Consider the following 25,174-nt stretch of genomic DNA (forward strand, 5'->3'; position numbering starts at 1 on the left):
TCAAAGCACTTCATGATGGTGGATGTCAGAGCCACTGGTCGGTATTAATTGAGGCATGTTACCTTGCTTTTCTTTGGTACCGGGATGATAGTGGTCTTCTTAAAACAGGAGGGAACCTGAGATTGAAGCAGGGAGAGGTTGAATATGTCTGCAAATACTTCTGCCAGCTGATCAGCACAAGATCTGGGCACACGGCCCAGGACACCATCTGGGCCAGGTGCTTTCCTCATGTTCACTCTCCGGAAGACTGATCTTATGTCCTCCACTGTGATCACAGGTTCAGCTGCATAGGTGGCTGTCAAGGTGGATGGTGACGATCCACTTCCCTTTTGTTCAAAACGCGCATAGAATGCGTTAAGTTCATCAGGAAGGGATGCGCTGTTGTTAGCTATGCAGCCCGACTTCGTCTGGTAGCCTGTTATGGCATGTAAGCCCTACCATAACTGACAGCTGGTCAGGGACTCTATTTTGAGTCAGTATTGTCTCTTGGCATCCCTGATAGCTTTCTGAAGAAGTGATCTCTGATTTAGCAGATTATCAGTAGGGCCTTCATCATGTCTACTTTTGATTACCTTAATCCAGCAAGAGTTAGTTCCGAAAACCAGTTCACAAAATGGTGGCCACAAGAACAGTCACACAAAACTACAGCCTCCACTTCTTCCACCACATGATACAAACAAATTTGTTTTGTCTACTCATCCACTGTCCTTGACTTGTTCCAGTTAGCTGTTTTGCAGATTTTTAATTTCTTCAGGCCAACACTCCTCAATACACCTTTTCCCACCATTGGAATTGGTTTGTTATTGTCACATATACCGAGGTATGGTGAGAAACCTGTCTTGCATACTGTTGATGCGGATCAATCCATTACATACTGCATTGAGGTTGTACAGGGTAAAACAATACAGAATGCAGAATAAAGTGTAACAGTTACAGAGAAAGTGCAGTGCAGGTAGACAATAAGTGTAAGGTCGTAACGGGATAGATTGTGAGGTCAAGAGTCCATCTTCTCATACTAGGGAAGCTTTCAATAGCCTTATAACAGCAGGTTAGAAACTGTTCCTGAGCCTGGTGATATGTGCTTTCAGGCTTTTGTATCTTCTGTCTGATGGGAGAGGACAGAAGAGAGAATGTCCATGATGGTGGGGTCTTTGATTATGCTGGTTACTTTACCAAGGCAGCGAGAAGTAAGGACAGAGTCCATGCATGGGAGGTTGGTTTCTGTGATGCACTGAGCTGTGTCCACAACTCTCTGCAGTTTCTTGCGGTCACGGGCAGAACAGTTGCCATACCAAGCCGTGATACATCCAGATAGGATGCTTTCTATGGTGCATCAATAAAAATTGGTGAGGATTGACAGAGACACGCCAAATTTCTTTAGCCTCCTGAGGAAGTAGAGGTACTAGTGAGCTTTCTTGGCCATGGCATCTACGTGTTTGGACCAGGACAGGCTATTAGTGATGTTCACTCCAAGGAACTTGAAGCTCTCAACCCTCTCGACATCAGCTCTGTTGATGTGGACCATGTGCACCGCCCCCCTTCCTGAAGTCAGTGACCAGCTCTTTTGTTTTGCTGACATTGAGGGAAAGGTTGTTGTCATTGACACCATGTTACTAAGCTCTCTATCTCCTTCCTGACTCAGCGTTATTTAAGGTACAACCCACGACAGTGGTATCATCTGCAAGCTTGTAGATGGAGTTTGAGCAGAATCTGGCCATGTAGTCATGAGTGTATAGGGAGTAGAGTAGACGGCTGAGGATGCAGCCTTGTGGGGCACCAGTGTTGAGAATAATCGTGCTGGAGGTGTTGTTGCCTATCCTCACTGATTGCGGTCTGTTGGTCAGGAAGTCAAGGATCCAGTTGCAAAGGGAGGTGTTGAGTCCCAGGTCTTGGAATTTGGTGACGAGTTTGCTTGGAATATTACTATTGAAGGTGGAGCTGTAGTCAATAAACAATAGTCTAATGTTGGTGTCTTTACTGTCCAGATACTCCAGTGATGAGTGTAGGGCCAGGGAGATGGCGTCCACCTGTAGACCTGTTTCAGCGGTAGATGAATTGCAGTGGGTCAAGGTTATCTGGGAGGATGGAGTTACTGCATGCCATGACCACCCACTCGAAGCACTTCATGAAGCACTTCACTTCACTATTCTTACCCTAGTTCCCGCTGAGACTATTGCTCCCTCACAGTGGTCACTGCTCCTGGTAGGACCTCTTCTTGGCTCCACTGAATTCAAGTGATACAGACTGGGAGTGGTGAAGATTAAAAATACACAAGAGGCTAAAACTTTGTTTTCTAACTATTAGTTCCATCTTTCTGCCCAACATTTGTCTAAAATTACCTGAATTTTGCAAACAGGGCATCCTATTTGACCCCGAGATAAGCTTCTGATCACTTACCCGGGCCCTGGTTGAAACCACCTTTTGTCACCAGCATAATATTATCCACTTCCAGTTCTGGTTCAGATCAGCTGCTGGAATTCTCATAGGAACAGAAGAAATAGAAGCAGGAATAGACCATTCAACAAGACCATGACTGGGGTTTTACCAGTGACAGTTACCTGCACTAACCCCACAGCCTTTGATTTCCTTAATGTTCAAAAATCTACCAATCCCAGTCTTGAATATACTGAGCAATCAAGCTTCGTCACCCCTCTTGGGTAGAGAATTCTTAAGATTTTCTATCCTCTGGGTGAAGGAATTTCTTCCCATCTCATTCCTGAATTGCTGACCACTTAACTGGAGACTGCGACTCCCGGTCAAGGGAAAACTCCGTGAATGAGATCACCTCTCATTCTCCTAAACTTTTGAGTATCGGCCGATCTGTTTAATCTTTCCTCACAGTACAAAACAGTGTGCCAGGAATCAATCTGGTGAACCTCCTTTGCACTGCCTCAGTCACAAATATATCCTCTGCTCTCATTTATCAAAATGTAACCTGAAAGTTAGCTGAAGTGATTTATCTTTCCTTATCAATTACTTTCAAGGACCCCAGATCCTTTCCCTTATATAAATCACAGCCCTTCAGAGATACTGTTTGGAAATACAATATCAGGGTCTGTATTCGCTAAAGTTGCTCACCTCTCTCTGAGCACCACATCCCTGCATCACTTCCCTGCTTGACATTCATGCTGATCATCTGACACCCAGTATTGCCTGGACAGCAACTTCTTACTGCTGACAATGGGGGACACTGGTCTTTGGTTCCTGCCACAGACTGAACTCCTTGACCATTATTCCCCTCCCAGAACATTCTCTGAGCCAAGCTGAGTTTGAGTTGAGCAGCCTTGTTCCTATGCTGGTATGGAGCTGAACCACACGTCAGTTTCATCACCAAGGCTACTTTCTCCTTGGTGACATTGCTCCACATTGGCCCTGAGTCTCTCCACTGCCTCTGAAACCCTCATTATTCCTCCCACTCTATGCTGGCTCATCCAGAATTCTGCAGTCCCTATCTTAAGTTGATCAGTCTCATCACACCTGTGCAGCCTGACCTACACTGGTTTTCCATCAGTTTAAAAACCTTCAGCCTTTTTCTTCCCCCATGAGCTAATCCCTCCCTCCCTGTCCCCATATCTACAACCTTTTCCAAGCCCACCAGTCGAGATCTCCACATTCCTCCAGCGTCGTCCCCATGTGCCCTCAGGGGTTTAATCACTGGACCACTGGCAGCTGCCTTGACCCTGAATAAATCCAAAATGTTTGAGCAAATCCGACAGGATCTGTGGATAGGGAGACGGGGTTAATGTTTCAGGTTCGGTGACCGTTCACCCGAGTGATACTGATCTGAGACATTAACCAATCTTCTCTCTTCACAGATGCTGCCTGACCTGGTGAGTATTTGGGACATTTTCTGGTTTTATTCCACGTGGCTATAAACTACTGTTTCCACAACCGTAGCCTTGAAGGAGTTAAATTACAGGGCGGGGCTTGGTGTCGGGAGAGCAGTGTGATGGAAGGCTGTGGATGGGGTGCTATCATCTACGCGCGGGCTGTTAAGGGAATATAACTAACCATAGGGGAGGACGAGGGATATAGAGATAAATCTGTGCTGGAAGAGACATCAAATAAACCACAGCAAAGCAGGAGCGGGAATAAACAGACTCGGCGAAGAAGGAGGGATTAATAGAAACGTGAGGGGTAGAGCAGCACTGGGAGTTTAACACTTAAAAAAAGTTTGCTAAAAAGTTTTCTGCGAGGTTTTAAGCTTTGATGAGCCTGCGGGAGACTGGCGGGGCTGCAGTCTCGGATGCTCAGCGCCGATGGAAGCCGGGGCAAGGCTGCTCCTCCGGCTTTTGCTGCTTTGGGAACTTTCCCCTTCTTTGCAAGGTGAGTGTTTTAACATGTGCAACGCAAGCGCCATTTCAGTTGTCATTTTAGATTGGTGTGGAGTTTTAAACACAACTGCAGGAACCCCTACATTGTAAGTTTAATTCAGGGAAATACATTTGTTGCATAGAAGGATTTAGGTGAAGCCACACAACATTTTGAGGTCTAACTTTGTAATTCGGCAAACAGTCAAGAAGTGCAGTTAATATCCCAAAAGCAAACGGTGACCTGAGACATTAAATCTGTTTCTTTCTCCACAGATGCTGCCTGACGAGTAATTTCTGCACTTCCCGTTATCGTTGTAACTGTTAGTTATTTAGCTGAAGCATCTCGTTGACCGCCAGATAACTCCCCCCCCCCCCCCTTAACTTGCAGCCCAAAATTTCTAGCCATATAGTGAACAGGAAAATGAATATTTCTAGTTTTACATGATTATTGAAGAATCTGCCCTTGAAATAATCTGCCGCCTGGAGTAGCCGCACTTTTAAATCCCGTGCATTTTTGTTTAAAAGAGATCGTTACGGTGACGAGTTCAGAGCAAAAAGAAGTTATCTGTAAATAAATGCCAGTTTCCATAAATATTGCTTTGAAGCTGCGAAAATAAGCTTTTCTGTGCTTTTGAAGTAGATGGTGGAATAATTTAAGAAATGTACATTGTGCGGCTTAGATTTATAAATACAACAGCGTCTTGCCAGGTAACTTCTGTGAGCGATGGGGCGAGATTAACAGAACTATTTGAAAACGACCCTTTTTAAGGTGCACATCCAGACACAACAAATATCATCTCCCCAGAAATGCAGGCACTAACATGTGTCTTCGCAAACCAGTAATTACATTAATTTGCATTTTAAAAAAGAACATCTATTTAATTTGATTTCCTTGTACTTTTGGAACTGCTACATATTTAGTCAGAATTTAATTACAATGCCTTCTGTAGCCCACCCCTCCACACAAATACTATTGCTTGCCAAAAATGTATACTTTACACAGTCACATTGTAGAGGGGCTGGTTCTGCTTCATGTTGCTTTGATTTAGCCTCTCCCAATACTGTGGTTAGTAAGGACTTGGTTACAGTGTACAGTTTGTTCTGATGTCAGTCTTGATGGACAGTGGACCACTCTAGTTGATCTCAACATGGTGGAGAGAAATCAGCCTTGTTTGCCCAGTCCTGTATGAAAAGGTTCTTAAATTTCTCAAGGAGTAACAGCTTGTGTTTATATAAAATCTTCTAAAACACTCACAGACGCTTTAACAAAACAAAATGACATTGAGCCACACAAGGAGATTATAGAACAAGCAAGCAAAAGCTGGATCAAAGACAGGGTTTTGAGGAATGCATTAAAGGAGTGAAGAAAGGGGGTGATGTTAGGAGGGAATCTCTAGCTTAGGACAGAGGCTTTGGACAGTGCAATGAAAACAATGATCCGAGAGATCACAAGCAGAGGAGCACAAATCCCTCAAAGAAATAAACTGGTCGTTTATTTCATTGGTGCTGATGGGGAATGGCTTATTACCTACCAACTGTGACAGCACGACATCATTAGAAATGTTTCAATGATATTAATAATTGCATTACCCAGTTTATTTCTAGAGATTTCTTTTGTATGGGGCAAGTTATGATCTGGAATATACAGCCTGAAATGGTGGTAGAATCAGGTTAAATAGAAACATCAGAAGGGAATTGGACACATAAAAGAAAAGGGAGAAAGAGCTCATGATTGAGAAATTGGATAACCCTTTCAATGAGCCATTCTGGGCCCTGCCTGTTCCTTATGATCTTCTTAGTTGTATCACTCCATAGTAAAGAGTCTAGGATGTAATGTATGTCATCAGTTTATTACGCTCATTCACACTTGCTTTAAAGGTAAATGGAAAAACCAGTTTCCGTTAGGAAGACGGTGGCAATAAAATTGAGATGAGAGCGCGCAGTCTGCTGGGTGAGCAAAGAATGCTGGAAGAGCTCATCGCTCCTCCTCCGTGTGCAGCATGGCGTCTTTAACATTCACCCGAAAGGGATTTTGCTTTAATATCTTGAGAGTTATAGAGTGGTGCAGCACAGAAATGCGCCCTTTGGCCCGTAATGTCCATGCCCATCTTTTTGTCCATCTACACTAATCCCACTTACCCGAATTAAGACCGAGTCCTTCTGTGCCTTGCCTATTGAGTGTCTGTCTAAATGCCTCTTAACTGTAGTAGTTGTATGTAATTGAACCATATCCTCTGGCAGCACATTCCAGAGATCAACCATTCTGTATGAAGGTTTGGCACCCCAGATATTGTCCCTTTTGAATGAAAATTTCTCAATTATGATCAGGTTTAGGATAATTCAAATGATTGGTTCAATCCGCTGCTGAGCATGCAACGTAGTCTGAACCTTGTTGATCATGTTCACCATGAATAGTACCCTGCTGTCATTTGGAATGACGATGCCCGTGCTGTCAAGGGCCATGTGGGTAGCAGCAGTATCCTGATACTGATTGAAAATGGCAAAATCACTCAGGGCTAGCCATGACTTGTCTCATCTAATGCACTTTGTTTTTAAAGTCTAACCTGCATAATCCAACGACATGAACTTGACAAACATGCTGCATTAAATATTATGACTAATTGCAGAGCCAGGTTTCATGTAGTGCCAGAGAGTGATTGTGATGATAGAGGCCGCATGTTTCTTCAGGGTTGTAAGTAAATAGGGCCGTCAGAAGGTGTACGGTATACAGATAGAGAAACGCCAGGTGTTGTCTCGGCAGCAATGCTTTTGGACTCAGCTCATTGTCCGTCTTTGCCCTGTGGATATCCTGCACAGGCCATCCCTAGGTAATGAAAGGGATCCGTTTTTTTATAGACGTCCTTAAGTTGATTTTGTCCATTAGTTGGAAAATATACAAAAAAAATCACTTGATATGGTAACCACCCCTCCACAGTGTCGCAATGTATGGCATCAAAAGCACTTTAGACTGAATTGAATGAACAACTACTGAAAGGGAAGGGAAACTAGTTCTGCCATTTGACAGAATGAACATATGTACGTTTGTTGGACTTATGAATTTAATAATTTTATAAGAGCTCAATCGTATCAATAAATCAGGTGCTTATAACCTGGGGACAGCCTGTATTCCCCAGAACTCTGGTGTGCTTCAGAGATGGCTGGAAGGTGTCACAACAACAATGTGCAGTGATGTGCACTCAGCTGCAGAATGCAGTGCTTGAGCAAATGGAAAGGATGGAAGGGAGATAGTGGACACAACATACAAGAATAGCAAAGGACAGGGACTGGAGAGGCCTGAAGGAAGCTGTAGTCTGAAACCCATCATCCTCCCCACTGACCTTGCAATAATTAAAAGTGTGTGCCATTTCAACTAAGAAAGCTGTTTAACTGTGATTACAGCACCGGATGATGTAAAGGTGCAAACCCTGCACTGAGATAAGAGATTTGAAAATATATTTTTCCCACAGACTTTTGAAAGGGCTGCCAGCAAAAATTAGTTAATATCTTGTTGATGATGTCACAGGAAAGAGCTGGCTAATTATCTGTTTTTAAGAGTCTAAGTGTAAGGATAGACGCTGATGATTAAATGATCCTGGTGATAGTAATTAATGGCTAGTGTAAAGCAACTGCTCATTGGGAAGGGATGACGGATGTGAATGGTCTCTCCATATTAATATTCTGGTGACATTCTTCAAGGGTCAAGGAGACATTAGAGTTTTCACCTGGAAATTGGGTTTGTAGAAGCTCTTCCAACCTGAGGAACTTTTGATGATCTTTTTGAGGACAACTGGTTAGGCAACAGATAAATCCACTAATCCAAACACAGCCGGGTGCTGCGCTCAGTTCAAACCAGTGTACCGAAAGGAGACAGCAGCTCCTTTGTTCGTGTGTTCAAGGGATCTAACATCTGTTTCAGGTACTTCTGTACAGCCACAGACTGATATGGGATCCAATGTGTTTTGTATGTGTAATTGTCACCTTCTTAATTAAACCTCTTTATAATTATTCTTCCCCTTTGAGGTCAAATTTTAACTATGAGTTCTAGGATTACAAGTATTTATTGTAATTATGTCTTCCTTAGTTTTGCAATAATTTTTATTTTAATGCTGTCTTGTCATTTTCTTCCGTTTTGGAGTGCAGTAATCTTGTGCACACCTGGAGAAGAATCTGTCTCCTGTTCTGGTAAACAGCTATAACAATAGAAGCCAGGGGAATAACCAAGCTAAGGTTAAAATGCAATCCTTGATGGTTAGATATGTAATTAATGCTTTACATGTATTGTGACACAGGTAGGGAAGATCCCAGATTCAGACCCTGGACTGTGCTGAATAATTTCAGCATTGGTAGCAGAGTGCCTCTACCTGATTACTTTTGAGTAGTGTTGTGGTGACTCCTCACCCAGTTGAATAGCCTCACTGGCAATCATTGTCTGGGCTTGGCTATTGCAAATGAATTGGAGTGTACTAGCAGAAGAAGATTCCTACTCTTAGAATGGTGCTATGGAATCAATTATGCCCACTTGAGAGCGTAGTCTGAGGTTCAGTTTAATGTCTCTGCTGAAAGACAGCACTTCAAGCAATATAGCACTCCCTCAATACTTCATTAAGTTATAGCTTAGAAGCTCCCCTCAAGACTCCAGACAGCCTCAAACACAGAGCTTACTGACTTAAGTAAGAGTGATGCTGCTGAGCCACAGCTGATACAGGGCACTGTGGCCTGGGTTGAGTTACTAGTGGAGGTGAACAACTGTAATAAATGGAAATATTCTGAAAGTTGTGATTTCTGTTCAGTATCATTTTCTTCTGATGTATTTTGCTTTGGGAAATCACATATTAGCCATGGGTCAACATTTGTGTGTATCATTTTTTCACACTAACGACCTGACTGGATGTGGGTGAGATTGAGAGTTGGACCTCGTATCATAGCCCAGTCTCTGACCATTCTTACTGTTCCATGAGGCCCTTGAGCCTGGAGCTAAATTTATGCTGTTGATGTTGCTACTGGATGTTGTTAAACCAGCTTCAGTGGCTTCAGGGATTTCACATTTCAGGGCATTTCAGCTGTCTGATGGGAAGAATAAACTATCTTCCTTGTGCTGGATGCATTGTACTTGCATAGGAATCATTTGTTTTCTTAATCCTCTGCTGAAATAAGGCCAAATTCACATGGACTGCAAGATTTGTACCGTTATTGATTTTACTTTCTAATGAGCGCTTTACTGCTAATGAATGGGGAGTGTGATCTTGCAGACACAGCTGCCTTAACATCACAGAATTCCGGATCATTCCATGCGAGCAGCGTTAAGCATTACTCTGCTGTAATGCGGTGACTATGGGATGAAGCCATTGTGGTACCTTGTGTCTCCTTTGCCAATAGGGATGGGAATGCAGATCAGGGAACTATCTGTGACTTAGGTGGGCCGGGAGATGGATTGGGTGCAGTTATCCTCACATTTTTGGGAAGTTATTCCTGAATACACCTCTGAAACAGACATTACAGGGCAATCAATATTAAGGAGGAGGAAGTAGGCAGCCTCAGGAAAGGGATGATGTACTTGGAAGCCCATCTTGGGATCAATCAGGATACCAAGCACTCTGGCAAGCCTTCAGGGGGCATTCAGGGAGATGGATGGAATCATTACCTGGATTAACAGTACTTGTGATGTGGACCTGCAATAATAAAGATGTGTTGCACAGCTTCCTTCTCTCCTCATACACCCTACTTAACATCGGTTCTCTTCTTGCTTGGGTCAACCTGTTCTTCATAGCGTCTGTCCCCTTGTATCTTCAAACATAAAAGTGGTACCTCCTGAGCTACGTCTCCTTGATTCTGCTGAGGCCCAGAATATGATTATGGGTATAAAGCAGGTGAAGCCCTGATCTAATTCAAAGGCCATCTAGCCTGGAACAGCCTATTGTGACCATTGGGACCACCTTGTGTGGGCGAAAATTATATTAAAAAAAGGCAGTGTAAAATGTAATTGCTGGTTGAAAATACACTAAACTGAACACTGCATGTTCGTGTCTTGACCTGAAAAACAACCCTCTAATTCATATAATAAAACTGAAGCTGAAAAGACCCATTTGACTTCAGCCAGGACAGCTGTAGTCATAAATTTTATCTCCTTATCCTGCACTGGCAGCAATATTATTCAACATTTCTCCTCCTGATTGTTTCCCAATCATCCACCTTTACATTGGCAAGTTCCTGATCGACATCGAGTGAGATGATTAATTCACCTCTGCTAATGCAAGCCTAGAGTTAGCACTGGTAAACCAACCAAATACAAGGGGAATAAAATGGTAGTGTGGTGCTGGTAAGTTAGGAGTATGTGAATTTCAGCCCCATGGGATTGGGTTGTGTAGTTGATTTCAGTGGTGATTTATGGAGATGGGAAAGGCAGTAACAATTGTGTGGAAGCCCAAATGGTTTTCAAGAACCTACCACCCCTGCCTGGGGCGGCTGCATCGGATTTGTTGTACGTTCTGGTTATCAGAATTAGACTTCACCATTGTTGATGTAACGAGTGCGCTGCATTTTCCTCAATGCTTTATCAGGGGTCATCAAAAAAGCAATGATTGCATCACTTTAAGAAATAGCTATTGTTGTTTTCTCCCACTTACACATGATAGAACCCCATTTCTGCATTCATCAACAATAGCTATCTCATTTGTGTACTGCTGGCTGGGAAATGGGTCAGTACAATTAAAGAGAACTCTCTGTGGCTCTCTGTGTGCCTGCCATTGAGGTGGGGAAAATGAAAGGGGAAAATGAGGGGGTGCGGATATTGGGGGAAGAGTTAAGCAGTGCAGCGGTGTGTGATTGAAGGCCCTACCCCTTCCCATAGTATTGATCTGGCCCCTGGTAGGGTTTGCTAGGACAACAGGAGCTTGCACTGGGGTGCACAATGCAGGGATGCTCCTGTCTCTCTCAGCGCTGCTTTGTGCAGAAGGACAGCTGGTGGAAATCAATCTGGGACAATCCATGGTGATAAAATTGACTTCCCAGTGTGTTGTTCCTGACTTGCTGCATGATTTACTGGTTTTCCAACTGTGAGTGAAAAGCAAATAATGCGAAATTCCAGGGGGGAGTGATATCTGAGCTCAGGTGAATAGTGGCAGGAAGTGCTCAGTTCAGTTTCCCAGAGGAGAGGACTTGTACTGGAAATGGCACAAACACTCCAAAACGTGGCCAGAATGCATGATATGCACACTTCATAAAAATAAGCATAAATATTTTTCTAATACAATTCCCAATTTTGGTTCCTTTGCAGGAACTAGCAAGGGACACAATATACCATCCCACTTGATGTGGCTGTTGATTATGAGAACTTATGATTATATTGAACAAATACTTTAAATATCTTTCTGCCTAGAGATGCTGGTGAGTGAGGCACCTGCTTACACAGCATCAGGGATTAAAGCAGACTAAATGGCACTTATAGCCTCACTTACAAAGGCACCAACAACAGTACTTTATCACAAACACAAGGATTCCAGAGCCCCTGCAGAAGAAAAGGCGGACATCCTGACGTCGAGGCTCAGTTGCTGATGTTTTTAATGCTTGTTTCCAAAGTCAGGCACTGACTCTGTGCTTTAACTTTAACTTCCTGTCTACGGTAGAAATAGCCCAGTTTTTACAATGACCTGCTTCCTCTGCCTTTCATTGCAGTCACTGAATATTGAAAAAGCTTTCATATCAAAGACCTTGATAAAAAGGGAAGTGGTTTCTGGGATCTCTGCAGGATGTAAGGCTGGGTTAGTTATAGGAAATTCCAATGAATTGACAGCTGATAAATGAAGAGAACTGGAACTTCTTTACCTGCATGCTTATTAACTGACTTCTGCAGAATCTACTTTAACTTTTATGGGAGACCCTGTGCTTAAATTAATCTTACTTCTTAAGGTAATTTAGCCTAAAAATTTAACAAAATCATGCCTTATATGTCAGGATGCTTAATGGGTTCCCAAAGCTTGCAATGTGTTAGGCAGGAAGCACTTGTTGCCATTACTGGTGGGTAAGTTATGGGGTATTAGAGTTCAGAAACAGGCCCTTTGGCCAGTGAGTCCATGTGACCATCAAGCACCAATTTATACTAGTCCCATTTTATTCACCCTACATTATACCAACTCCCCCAGATTCTACCAATCAGATTTACACTGGGGGCAATTTACAGTGGCCAATTAATCTATCTGAAGGAAACTAGGTGCACTAGAGTTCCTGTCTCCTCTCCTTGTTGGATGGAAAAGACCATTACCTCAAAGAAAAGTGTAGCATCTTATCTAACAGTCTTACTTCAATTGACATCACTGAAGAGATTATCTGGTGATTGATTTAATTGCTGTTTCTGGAATTGATGGCAAAGTGTGATTTGTTTGCAATGTTTCCATATTAAGACAATTACTGCAGAGACTCATTTCTTTGGCTCTAAAGTGTGTTCTGAGGTGAAAGGTGAATTTCCAAATGACTTTATTCAATGTTGCTTTTTTTTTCTCACAAGAGTGTTTCTCTCTCACCCGGCTTCGTGGGGATCAGGAAGTTCCTGGAGTCATAGATTCACAGAGATGCAGCAGGGAAACAGGCCCTGCAGCCCACTGAGTCCATTCTGACCACCAACCTCCCATTTACACTAATCCTACATTAATCCCAATTTTTATTCTCTCTGCTTTCTCATAAATTCCCCAGATTCTACCATTCACCCACACACTAGATGCAATTTACCATGGCCAATTAAACATGAACACCTTTGGGATGCGGGAGGAAACCAGAGCACCTTGAGGAAACCCATATAGTCAAGGAGAACATGCAAACTCCACACAGACAGAACTTGAGGTCAGGATTGAACAAAGGTCTCTGGTGCTGTGAGGCAGCAGCTTTACCAGCTGCACCGCTATGCTTCCCCAAGTTATAGATTCCTCTGTGCCATCTCCAAAATATGGTCCCCACTTCCTGCATCGTGATGATCTAAAAGGTACTCCAAATGTGATACGACCATTTCATTGAGCTGCCCTGTTATAGGGACCCACACCCTACTTTTTGGTGATATATTTCAGCTTTTTGGGATTAGATGTACAAATAGAAAATCCTTTCCCATTAGTTATTTAGTGAGAAATGTTTAATACAACTTTCTTATAAAATGACAAACTTTCAGTCAGATAATGCATTTGGATACTTAGAAATTCTTATCTTTTCCTCCTTGCTCCTGTGGAACATATCATGCATTTTGTTGATTCAAGAAGCCCAATAGATTCTATAGTTGCATGACATTCCAATGAGTCATACAGGAACTTTGGACAGTTCAGCATGGTGGCTTGGGGCAGAAGCTGTTGGAACAATGAGACCTCCGTGTGCGCAGTCTATTATTAAAAGAAAGGTTTCCTGTTTTGATAGCTGAGTTGGGGAAGCACTGTGGATATTTTTTATCCTTTGTATTTGAGCAAAGACTTGTACAGGAAAATCATTGTGTGGCAAAACAAGCTCCTCTCTCTTGTGTACTCCGCGCATTATTTAAAAAAACAACCTCAAAACTGGTCAGGCTGTATGGAGGCAAATGGGGAATCCGGGGAATGAGTGAAATTTGGTGAGATAGTTGTATTTATTTTGACAGATAGATCACTCAAGTAAGGTAAATTTCATGGGTATAATTTCTGCCAGGGGGATTAACTTCTCCTACTTTGGGCCATGGCATTTTTGGGGGAATTTCGTGCCCATCTGTATGAGGGATGTTGGTCTGTGACATGTCACACTTTCTGCTTCCAATGGCTAGTCTCTTACATGAGTACTCCTGTATTAAATAAATATGTCAATCTTTTCACCGAGTACTTGAAATAAATGGGAGGCAAAACCATGCTTGCACTGCGGTGTAAGGCACTTTTGGGTTGGATTACTAGCAGGCGCAAAAGAATTTGCTTCATCACCCATAGGTTGGAGAGAAGCTCTAGGATTGCCATTGGCTAGGATTGCCACTCCAACTCCCTGCTGGAAGGTAGCTGTGAGCACCAGTCATTGTGTGTGAACAGAGTCCTCAGAGGCTGTGGTGCCCTCCAACAGAGTCAACGGTCCTTACTGTGGAGGGCAATCTATGAAGAACAATTGCTTATGTGAAATTCTGCAGGGATTGTGGGGGTGTGGGGATTAATTCCAGAGACTCTAGAGACATAAGCCAACACAACTGGGCATCTATTTAAAGTTAATTTGTGGGAATTCGGGTGTTGTCAGCAAGTCTGATGTCTGTTCCTGAACTGGGTGATGGAGACAACATGTTAGTGTGGGACCAGAGTTGTGTGTTGGCTAGCTTTCATTCCAATAAATACATTTTGCAATAATTGAAAATCAAAAAATGTTTTGACTTCAGATGTTGGAAATCTGAAGTTAAAAACTGAAAATGCTGGAAACACTCAGCAGGTCAGGCAGCATCTGTGGAGAGAGAAACACAGAGTTAATGTGTCAGGTCTGAGATTCTTCATCAGACCTGACAATGGCGCTCGGACCTGACACACTAACTCTGTTTCTCTTTCCACAGAAGATGTTTCGTAAATTGGTTTGGTTTTGGAGGATTCAGTTTCGTGGCCGCACTCATTTCAAAAATGATCAAATTATTGCATATCGATATACCAGATTCGAACATTCCATCTCTGGGTGGATCATTGCAACCAATGATCTACACTGTTGATGCTCAGTTTCATCGAAGTGTCGTGTTGCTTATAACTGAAGTTTTGTATTTCAGATTCCAGACTACGTCTGGACGAATCACCCCCTGAGATAATTGAACATCCAACTGACCTTGCTGTGTTCCGGGGTGAGCCGGCTACACTGAACTGCCGTGCAGAGGGAAGGCCCCAGCCGATTATCGAGTGGTACAGAAATGGCGAACGTGTGGAGACCAGCAAGGACGACCCTCTGTCCCAGCGAACTCTCCTGCCTCACGGCTCCCTCTTCTTCTATCAGCTGAACCAGGGGCGTAAAGGAAAGTCAGATGAGGGCATATACACATGCGTTGCAAGGAACCATCTGGGATATGCCTTGAGTAAGAATGCATCACTCTACGTGGCATGTGAGTAATCAGCTTGATTGTTTAACATTTTGCCCATGCCTCATTTGGCAGTTTTCAGAGTGACGTTATTTTTAAAGGAAAAGAGAACTTTTATTTAGAATAGCACAAAGTAGGGGCCTCACAGCTCCGGAGACCCAAGTTCACTCCTGAGTTCTAAAAGCTCTATCAACTGACTTCAATGCAAAATTAAAGTGAGACAGACAGTGGTAGTCTTTAAAAACAACATAACAACAGGTTGCAGATGCTGGAATATGGAGCATCACACAAGATGCTGGAGGACCTCAGCGGGTCAGGCAGCATCTTTGAAGGGAAATGGACAGTCGACGTTTTGGATCAAGACCCTTCATTTGGACTTAATCTTTGATATTTGTTTCAAAGTTCCATCTTGCTGTGGAGGGCCATCCTTGACCAGTGATTTGGTGGGAAAAGAAGAAAAATGGCGGCTCAAGCACAAACAGGCTCCTTGTAGAGCAAACATTTGGTACCTTATCTTGATGAAATGTCTTCAACTTCAAATGTTAACTGTGTTCCTCTCTCCAGCTTTGCTGCCTGACCTGCTGAGTGTTTCCAGCATTTTCTGTTTTTTATTACTTTTCCCCTGTTCCTTCCTCACAGCCAGGAAAATGACTTTTTCCCTCAAGTGCCCATCCAGTTATCTTTTAGAGCCATGATTGACTGTTTCCACCATCCTTACAGACAGTGAGTCAAAGGTTATGTATAATACGAACACAAAATCATGTGCCCACAGAACGTCATGATATCATCATATGTAATAAGCAAGTAATATGTATGTAATATCATTATGTAGTAAGCATCAGTATATTGGTGCGTCTTGCTATTAGACTAGAATAAAGTGTTCCAGAATTGAATAACTCCAATAATACTTATGCCTGGACTAGAATACAGCATTGGGATGATAAACCAAGGCTTGTAACTTGTCACATCCAATATGGAGCTGTTTGCCACAGTCAATAATAGTCTTGAATGGAAAGTGCTGAGAGTGCAAAGCCATTGAATTCTGCAGTGAAGGGAGCAAAGGAAGCAATTTGCTCTCAGAAATTGATTTTGAAGTGTATTGATCACTCACTAAATTAGTAACTCGTGGAAAATGAAAGATACACGGTTTGTAAAAGTTGTTCAGAAGTTAGATTATTTCAATCCACAACCACGTGAAGTAATGGAGAGCTATTGTGGTGCTGAAAGGTCTATGAAGGTACTGTGGCTTTGGAGAGGTTTTAGATTGTGCCCTGAGGGATGGGTTCATGTCGGATCTAATGTCGGAAAGAAACCAATCTAAATTGTTAATCTCAGGTTTGATTGACTGGTAAATGGCACGTTTCATGGAGATGAGTGCCAGGCTAGTTTGTTCTTTGTCAGTCATGAATGTAATGGTAGATCACAGTAAAAGGATAAGTCCTAAAACATTGATCTAAACAGTTTTGAGTGACTGGAAGGAACACAGCTCAGTGTTCTGGCCATCATTCCTCTCGTGGTAGGGATCCTGGGGAGAGGGACCTAGGAGTACAAGTACATGATTCCCTGAAAGTGGTGTTGCACGTAGACGGTGGTGAAGAAGGGATTTGGCATGCTGGCCTTCAGTCAGGGCATTGAGTATAGAAATCAGGGATGTTATGTTGCAGTTGTACAAGGCATTGGTGCGGCAGCATCTGGAATGTTGTGTTCAGTTTTGCTCACTCTCCTACAGGAAAGATGCCATTAAACTAGAAAGAGTGCAGAGGAGATTTACGATGATGTTGCTAGGACTCAAAGGACTGAGTTATGGAGAGAACTTGGGTAGGTTGGGACTTTTTCACTGGAGGATAGGAGAATGAGGGGTGATCTTAGAGGTGTTTAAAATTATGACGGGCATAGGGTGAATGCCCACAGTCTTTTTCGCAGGGTTGGAGAACCAAGAACTAGAGGGCATAGGTTTAAGGTGAGAGGAGAGGGATTTAATAGGAACCTGAGGGGCAACCTTTTCACCAGAGAGTGATCAGTATATGGAACGAGCTGCCGGAAGAAGTGGTTGAGGCAGGTACATTAACAACATTTAAAAGATACTTGGACAGGTACGTGGATAGGAAAGGTTTAGAGGGATATGGGCCAAATGTGGGCAAATGGGATGAGCTTAGGTAGGAATCTTGGCTGGCATGGACCAGTTGGCCCGAAGGGCCTGTTTCTGTGCTGTATGACTCTGACTCTAATTGTAATTTTAGAGGTTTGATTACCACTGATTCCAGAAGCAGGGACACATAACAACAATTTGTAAATTGAAACTCAAGGCAACACATAAGAAATAAAAAAAACAAAAAATGAAAAACAAAAGAAATAAAAAAAAAACAAAATATAAAAAACAAACACTCTTTCTAATGCAACACCACAGAGAGAACAGGTTCTAAAGCATCACAAAGAGGGAATCCACACAATATTACATTCGCTGCACAGAATTTACTTTGTACAGCACCTATACTACAATCAAGTGTAATGTGAAGCAAGAAGACTTTAAGGTCCCATTCCTGATTTGATAACATCACTAGTGATGCAGATCAACATTGGTGCCGATCCTTCCATTATGGGGAAGGATATCTATGATAAGCAGTTCAATCTCCTACCCTTAGTAAGGAATATGATCAGTTTCAAGGTTGGTAGGTTCACTGGTCAATCCAAATTGCTCTGTTGTGTAGGTGAGTGGTAGAATCTTGGGGGTGGGGTGGGGGGTGTTGGTGGGGAGAATAACGTGGTATGCTTGTAGGATGAGTGCAAATGAGCACTTGATTGTCAACACAGACTTGGTGAGCTGAAATATGTCTCCATGCTATATGACTGTGAGAAGTTTTGAAGATTTTAAATGCATGGTATTTCACATTAGATGGAGTCGAGTTGTGGTGGGCTCTGCTAAAAATCAAAATCTGGGTAAGCATTTTCTTGCAAAGTTGAAACTCAATTGGAAGGTCATTCAGATTTTGCTCAGATTCACCAATGTCACATCTGGAGATGTTTTTATGCAAATAGGATGACATCTTCAATGATGCCTACATAGGAATCATTGCATATAAGACATATTATATCCAATAATATAATTAAACCTAATTACTGCAAGTCTACTGCAAACCAAGGCCAGTTCCTCATTCTTGAAGGGGCCAGTGGAAGAACTCAAAGAAATAGAGATTTTGTCAAAGACCCTTGCATAACTCCAGTAACAGTTGTATCTATTGCAGATAGAGCAATATCATTTTGCAGTAACTAGAACATGCGTTTAGGTCAGATGATCAATGATACAGGTCCTGTATGCACAGTTGGTAGGATTCAAGCTTTGCTTTTACAAAATATGATTTGTTGCAGCTTGCAGGGAAATGGATGTGATGAGGACCATCACAATAGCACACATATGATTGTACTCTTAAACTACATCGCCATATGGAGTCAGGTCCTCACCAAAGATCCTTCTTGGCCAAAGTTTTGCAGGGCTTTGATAATTATCTTTTCAATTAAGATGGTTTAATGAAGAAAATAATTTAGATACTTTAGAGGAAATATTGAGGGACTTCACCAAAGCAACATAATGCTGCAATAGTTTTGAATATATTTTTGTACAACCAGAGGTGGTGTAAACGCTTGTGGACTGAAACCTGTTAAGGTTGATTTTTTTTTATTCAATCTTTTTATTAAATTTCAAATTAATACATAACAATAGTGATTATACACATGGTGCGAAGAGATCGGGATTACAATAATAACCGTTGACATATACAAACACAGGGAGTAAAATATATAATCTGAACCTCCCAGTCTCTTACTAAATGAACCTAATGTAAAAGAATTTGAAAAGAAATTTGATTATATGATAAGAGAACCCCAAAATTAAAAAAAAATAAAACAACAAAGAAAAAAGAATAATAAACAAAAGCAAACCAAAAACTTCAAAAAAAAAAGCTGGACTGTTATTTCTTCGGTTGAAAAACATTATTAAGTCGTTAGCTCCCCTCCTCTATATTCAAATAGAAGGCTATTGAAAGGGATTCGAAAGAGGTCTGCTTACATCAGATTTTATTATGAATGGCGAGCATCTATAAATGTGGCAGATCTTCATTCCAGGAATGATTCAATGTTATTCCAAATTCTTGCTTGATTTCCCAGTGTCGCTAATGCTATTGCACCATCTCCTTATGAAGAATCAAGAAATGGAATCGGACTGATGTGAATCAGAAAAGTTTGCTCAATGTAAATGCAGATTGAGTAGCAAATCTCTATTGGCTCTCTATGATGAAACAAAAGCCCCAAAGCTCAGTTGCGATGCTTCAGTTACAGTATAGACATTGTCATTAGCCATGTTATGGATGGTGGACGGGAACAGCCAAAAGCATTTGTATTGCATTCTTTTAACAAAGGCAAACATAATCGTGTGTAAAGTGAGAAGGAAGTGTTATCAATTATCTTTGCTTTGAATAAATTTCATCAGTTCCTCCTGCTGCTAGACTGTTGTCATTACAGATTACAAACTGTTTTTGGTAACTTTGGGTCCAAAAGCAACAAGCCCTGCAACAGATGTTTCCAGAATGCAGACCTGGACAGTTTTGCTTTAACAATCTAATTGGGTATCATTGGCCAAAGCAAAGTGTAATAATCAATGTTCTTTTCAAAGCATTGTATGAATCATCTGTTATTGGTAGAGACAGTTCAATTTTTCACTCTTTAACTTGTGGACAAGGATTTTCCAGTTACAGACAATGAGATCTTTTGGGGAACTTGGCAAGATACATTGCTAAAACAAGTCTATGAATACAGACTGAGAGGATGGAGCACCTTGGTCAAGTGCCCAATGAAGTTAACAGCTATTCTACAACATTTATCACTGAGAGACCAAAGTTTTTTTGAAATGGAAATACAAGTTGATATTCCAAGTGTTCGAAAAATCACATTAAGTTAAGCTACGTATAGAATGATGCTGTATATGTTATATCGTCAATATGAAAGCTATTGCTAGGTGTCTTGTGGGTATTTGCTGGCACTTGTATGATAGCAGAGTACCATTGAAGGCAAATGTTTCTTATCATGTCCAATGGTGGATTGCTGTTCACTTCCCATTTATTTGAGAGTTTGATGTGATATGATGGCATCTACAGTTATTCATTCCTCCAGATCATCCAATGTTCAATGGGGCAGCAGAGAGATTTGCACATGTGCTAAAGGAGCCTTTGATTGGTATTGGTTTATTATTGTCACTTGTACTGAGGTACAGTGAAAAGCTTGTCTTACAGACCGATCGTCCAGGTCAATTCATTACACGGTGCGGTTACATTGAGTTAGTATAAAGTGCATTGATGTAGTGCAGGTAAAAACAGTAACAGTACAGAGTAAGGTGTCACAGCTACAGAGAAAGTGCAGTGCAATAAGGTGCGAGGTCACAACAAGGTAGATCGTGAGGTCATAGTCCATCTCATTGTATCAGGGAACCATTCAATAGTCTTATCACAGTGGAGTAGAAGCTGTCCTTAAGTCTGGTGGTACATGCCCTCAGGCTCCTGTATCTTCTACCCGATGGAAGAGGAGAGAAGAGAGAATGTTGCGCGTGGTCGGGGTCTTTGATTATGCTGGCTGCTACACCAAGACAACGAGAGGTAAAGACAGAGTCCAAGGAGGGGAGGCTGGTGTCCATGATGCGCTGGGCTGTGTCCACAACTCTCTGCAGCTTCTTGCGGTCCTGGGCAGAGCAGTTGCCGTACCAAGCCGTGATACATCCAGATAGGATGCTTTCTATGGTGCATCTGTAAAAGCTGGTGAGAGTCAAAGGGGACAAACCAAATTTCTTTAGGCTTCTGAGGAATTAGAGGCGCTGGTGAGTTTTCTTGGCCATGACCTCTGTGATTTGACCAGGACAGGCTGTTGGTTATATTCACTCCCAGGAACTTGAAGCTCTCAACCCTCTCGACCTCAGCACCATTGATGTAGACAGGTGTATGTGCACTGCCCCCTTTCCTGAAGTCAATGACCAGCTCTTTTGTTTTGTTGACATTGAGGGAAAGGTTGTTGTCATGACACCATTCCACTAAGCTCTCTATCTCCTTCCTGTACTCTGACTCATCGCTGTCTGTCATCTGAAAGTATTTAATATGCATTAGAAGTAATGTTAGAAATGTTCAGTCTATCACATGCTCACAGCTTGAAGATAATGATCTATTCCTGATGTGTGATACTGAAGAGTCTCAGGATAACAGTGAGTTAAGACAAGAGGCTACAAATTCTTTATTTCAAGGAACTGATAAAATGTTAGAGAGAAGAACACAGTTACTGGATCAAATGAAGGAAACCGGTCAACAGACTGAATCGACAAAGAATGTATGCGTGTGAAGAGTGATTTCACACTTCTTTTCAAAGTGGAAAAGTAATGTGGCATGTTAATGTATAATATATAAATGTTATAGTTCTAGAATGTAACAATGCCATTGTATATAGCATTAGCGGTATAAATTGGTGTCCTTTGCTGCTGGATGAGACATAGACCCTTTGATCCTGTGTGTTGTAGATAGAATAGAAGTTGGAGATTACCAGCACTCCCAGCAACATCCAACGTTCATTCAAATCACACTTCACACTGGCTGAGTAAAATGTTTTTCCGCATTTCCCCATTGCCCATCCCCCTCAAGCTCTACCGCAGTAGCCTTTGACCACATTCCCTGGCGTTTGAATTATCTGAACCATCAACAGCTTTTCTCTTCACCTTATTTAAACCAGCCATGATCTTGTAGACCTCTATCAAATGTGCTCTTAACCACCTCTGCTCTGAGAACAACCCTGTAGCTGAAATCCCGCATCCCTGGAAACACTCCAGTAAATTATTTCTGCACCCTCTCTTGGACCTTCACAGACTTCCTTAAATTTGGTGAGTGAAACTGGATGTCATGCTCTGGTTGCAGGATAATCAGTATTTTGTAAATCTTAGACCCAAGCTCCCTGCTTGTGTATTCTAAGCCTCTACTGAAACCCAGGATCCAATATGCTTTATTAACCTCTCAACATTACCTGCTATTTCCAAAGATTTATGCACATGTACACCCAGGTCCCTCTGCTCCTGAACATCCTTTAAGACAGTGCTTTTTAGACTCTATTGATTCTGCTTTTCTTCTTGCCATGATGTATCATATATCATGACGTATTCCATTGCTATCCTCCTTATTACATCATCATTTGGCATTGTGCAGCATTAAATTTCAAAATTTGCAACAATCATATCCAAGTCGTTATTATGTATGAAAAAGCAGTCACGTTAAGACTGATGGGGAAACCACCCTGCCGCCTGAAAAACAATTGTTTTACTCTGTCTTCCATTCCTCAAACCTTTTCCTTGTGGAACGGTGGATGAGTGATGATTGGCATCAAATAATTGGTAACCTGCTGGAGCTCAGCAAGGATTGCCAGTCTAGACAGTCCAGAGCCACGTTTTTTTCAATGGTTGGTTTTAATTGTCATCTCTGTTGTTTTGTGATCTGCTGATGGGCAGCTCTCATGTCTGGTGCTAGTGGTGTTGGGCAGGCCAAACTCCACTAAAGCACCTACAGGGTCTCTCAGACATGAATGTGGCTAACAAGACTGCCATTTATTTCCATCTCTACTGGTATTGTTTTATTATCGTTGCTTGTACCGAGGTACAGTGAAAAATTGTCTTGCATACCGTTCGTACAGGTCAATTCATTACACAGTGCAGATACATTGAGTTAGTACAGAGTTCATTGATGTAGTACAGGTAAAAACAATAATAGAATACAGAGTAAAGTGTCACAGCTACAGGGAAGTGCGTTGCAGGTAGACAATAAGGTGCAAGGTCACAACAAGATAGATTGTGAGGTCAAGAGGTGCAAGATCACAACAAGGCGGATTGTGAGGTCAAGAGGTGCAAGGTCACAACAAGGCAGATTGTGAGGTCAAGGACTGAGTTGTCATTGCGAAGCTGTGATGACCAGTCCTCTTGAAAACTACAGACCATGAGCTGAGGGTGTAGGATAGGTAAAGTGCATTTGGTTTTGTGGTGTTGTGATATTGCATTTAGACCAAGAAGGTGAGGAATGTCTGTTTGATGTGACAGTCAGACCCTAACTGAAGCTGTAAACACAGCACAGTAATGCAGAATAGTCAACCATGTGATGTAGTACTGAGGGTGATAGTGACCCACTGACCTTAAGGTAACAATTCCCTTTGCAGTTAGGCATGGTAGTGTAGTGGTTAGCGCAAAGCTGTTACAGCGCGAGTGACCTGGGTTCAATTCCGGCTGCTGTCTATAAGGAGTTTGTACATTCTCCCTGTGTCTGCATGGGTTTACTCCGGGTGCTCCGGTTTCCTCCCACATTCCAAAGACGTATGGGTTAGGAAGTTGTGGGCATGCTATGTTGGCGCCGGAAGCGTGGCGACACTTGCAGGCTGCCCCCAGAACACTCTACACAAAAGATGCATTTCACTGTGTGTTTCGATGTACATGTGACTAAAAGATATCTTATCACAATCTAATACACCACAGTCGGGAATGCCCACATTTTGACCCAGTGATAATGAAAGAACGTTAATATTCATCCAAGTCAAGATAACTGTGGAGAGCTTGAGGTTAGTTGAACATGGAACAGGCCCTTCAGCCCACAGTGTCTGTGCCGAACATGATGCCAAATTAAACTAAATCCCTTCTGCCTGCACATGATCCACATCCCTCCATTCCCTGTATATTCATGTAAAAAGTATCTTAAACACTACTATTGTATCTGCTTCCACCACTACCCCTGGAAGCCTGTTCCAGGCATCCACTGCTCTCTATGTGTAAAAACAAAATTGCCCTGCACATCTCCTTTGAACATTCCCCCCTCAGCTTAAATGCATGTCCTCTAGTATTTGTCATTTCTACCCTGGGAAAAAGGTTTGGACTGTCTACCCTATCTGTGCCTCTCATAATTTTATAAACTTCTCTCAGGTCTCCCCTCAGCCCCTGGCACTTCAGAGAAAACAACCCAAATTTGTCCAACCTTATAGCTCATACCCTTTAATCCAGGCAGCATCCAGACAAACATCTTCCGCGCCCTTTCCAAAGCCTCCATGTCCTTATGATGGGACAACCAGTATTGCACACAATACTCCAAATGCAGCCTAACCAAAGTGTTACTTAGGTACAAAATGACTTCCTTACTCTTGCATTCAATGCCCCAACCAGTGAAGGGAAGATTGCCATATGCCTTCTTTACCAGCCTATCTACTTGCGTTGCCACTTTCAGTGAGCTGCGGGCTTTTATCCCGACATCCCTCTGCACATCAATGCTGTTAAGGGTCCTGCCATTAATTGTATACTTTCCCCTTACATTTGACTTCCCAAAATCCAACACTTCACTCTTGCTCAGATTAAACTCCATCTGCCATTTCACTGGCCATATCTGTAACTGAGCTATGTCCTGCTGTATCCTTTAATAACCCTCAACACTGTACACAACTCCACCAATCTTTGTGTCATCTGCAAACTTATCCCATCCATCTCCACTTACATCCAAGTCATATATATATATATATATATATATATATATATATATATAACAAGCAACAGAGGTCCAAGCACCAATCCCTGTAAACCCCACAGGTCATGGACCTCTAGCCAGAATAAGTCCCATTGACCACTACCCTCTGGCTTCTACGGCAAGTCAATTCTGAATCCAAACTACCAAGTCACTACGAATCCCATGCATCTTAATTTTCTGGATAATAATGTACCAATATATCTGTTGTCCTTGTCCTTCTAGGTGGTGGAAGAATTGTGGTGACTTGCTACCATGAACCTTGTAGA

General features: G+C 42.2%; 1 protein-coding gene across 4 annotated transcripts in view; it reads left to right on the forward strand.

Moving 5' to 3' along the window:
* Positions 1 to 25,174, forward strand: part of robo4 (roundabout, axon guidance receptor, homolog 4 (Drosophila)) — a 107,843-nt gene that overhangs the window by 16,919 nt on the left and 65,750 nt on the right. For 2 of the 4 annotated variants that reach the window (XM_052039914.1, XM_052039915.1), the window contains exons 1-2: positions 3,990 to 4,326; positions 15,040 to 15,366. In XM_052039914.1, the coding sequence (XP_051895874.1) occupies positions 4,260 to 4,326; positions 15,040 to 15,366 (394 nt within the window). In that variant the 5' untranslated portion in view covers positions 3,990 to 4,259. Of the gene's footprint in view, positions 1 to 3,989; positions 4,327 to 15,039; positions 15,367 to 25,174 lie in introns of those variants that run through there. The other 2 variants (XM_052039912.1, XM_052039913.1) reach the window with 1 other exon arrangement.

The sequence above is a fragment of the Pristis pectinata genome, chromosome 27 (assembly GCF_009764475.1).
Source record: "Pristis pectinata isolate sPriPec2 chromosome 27, sPriPec2.1.pri, whole genome shotgun sequence".
In the NCBI taxonomy this organism is placed as follows: Eukaryota; Metazoa; Chordata; class Chondrichthyes; order Rhinopristiformes; family Pristidae; genus Pristis; species Pristis pectinata.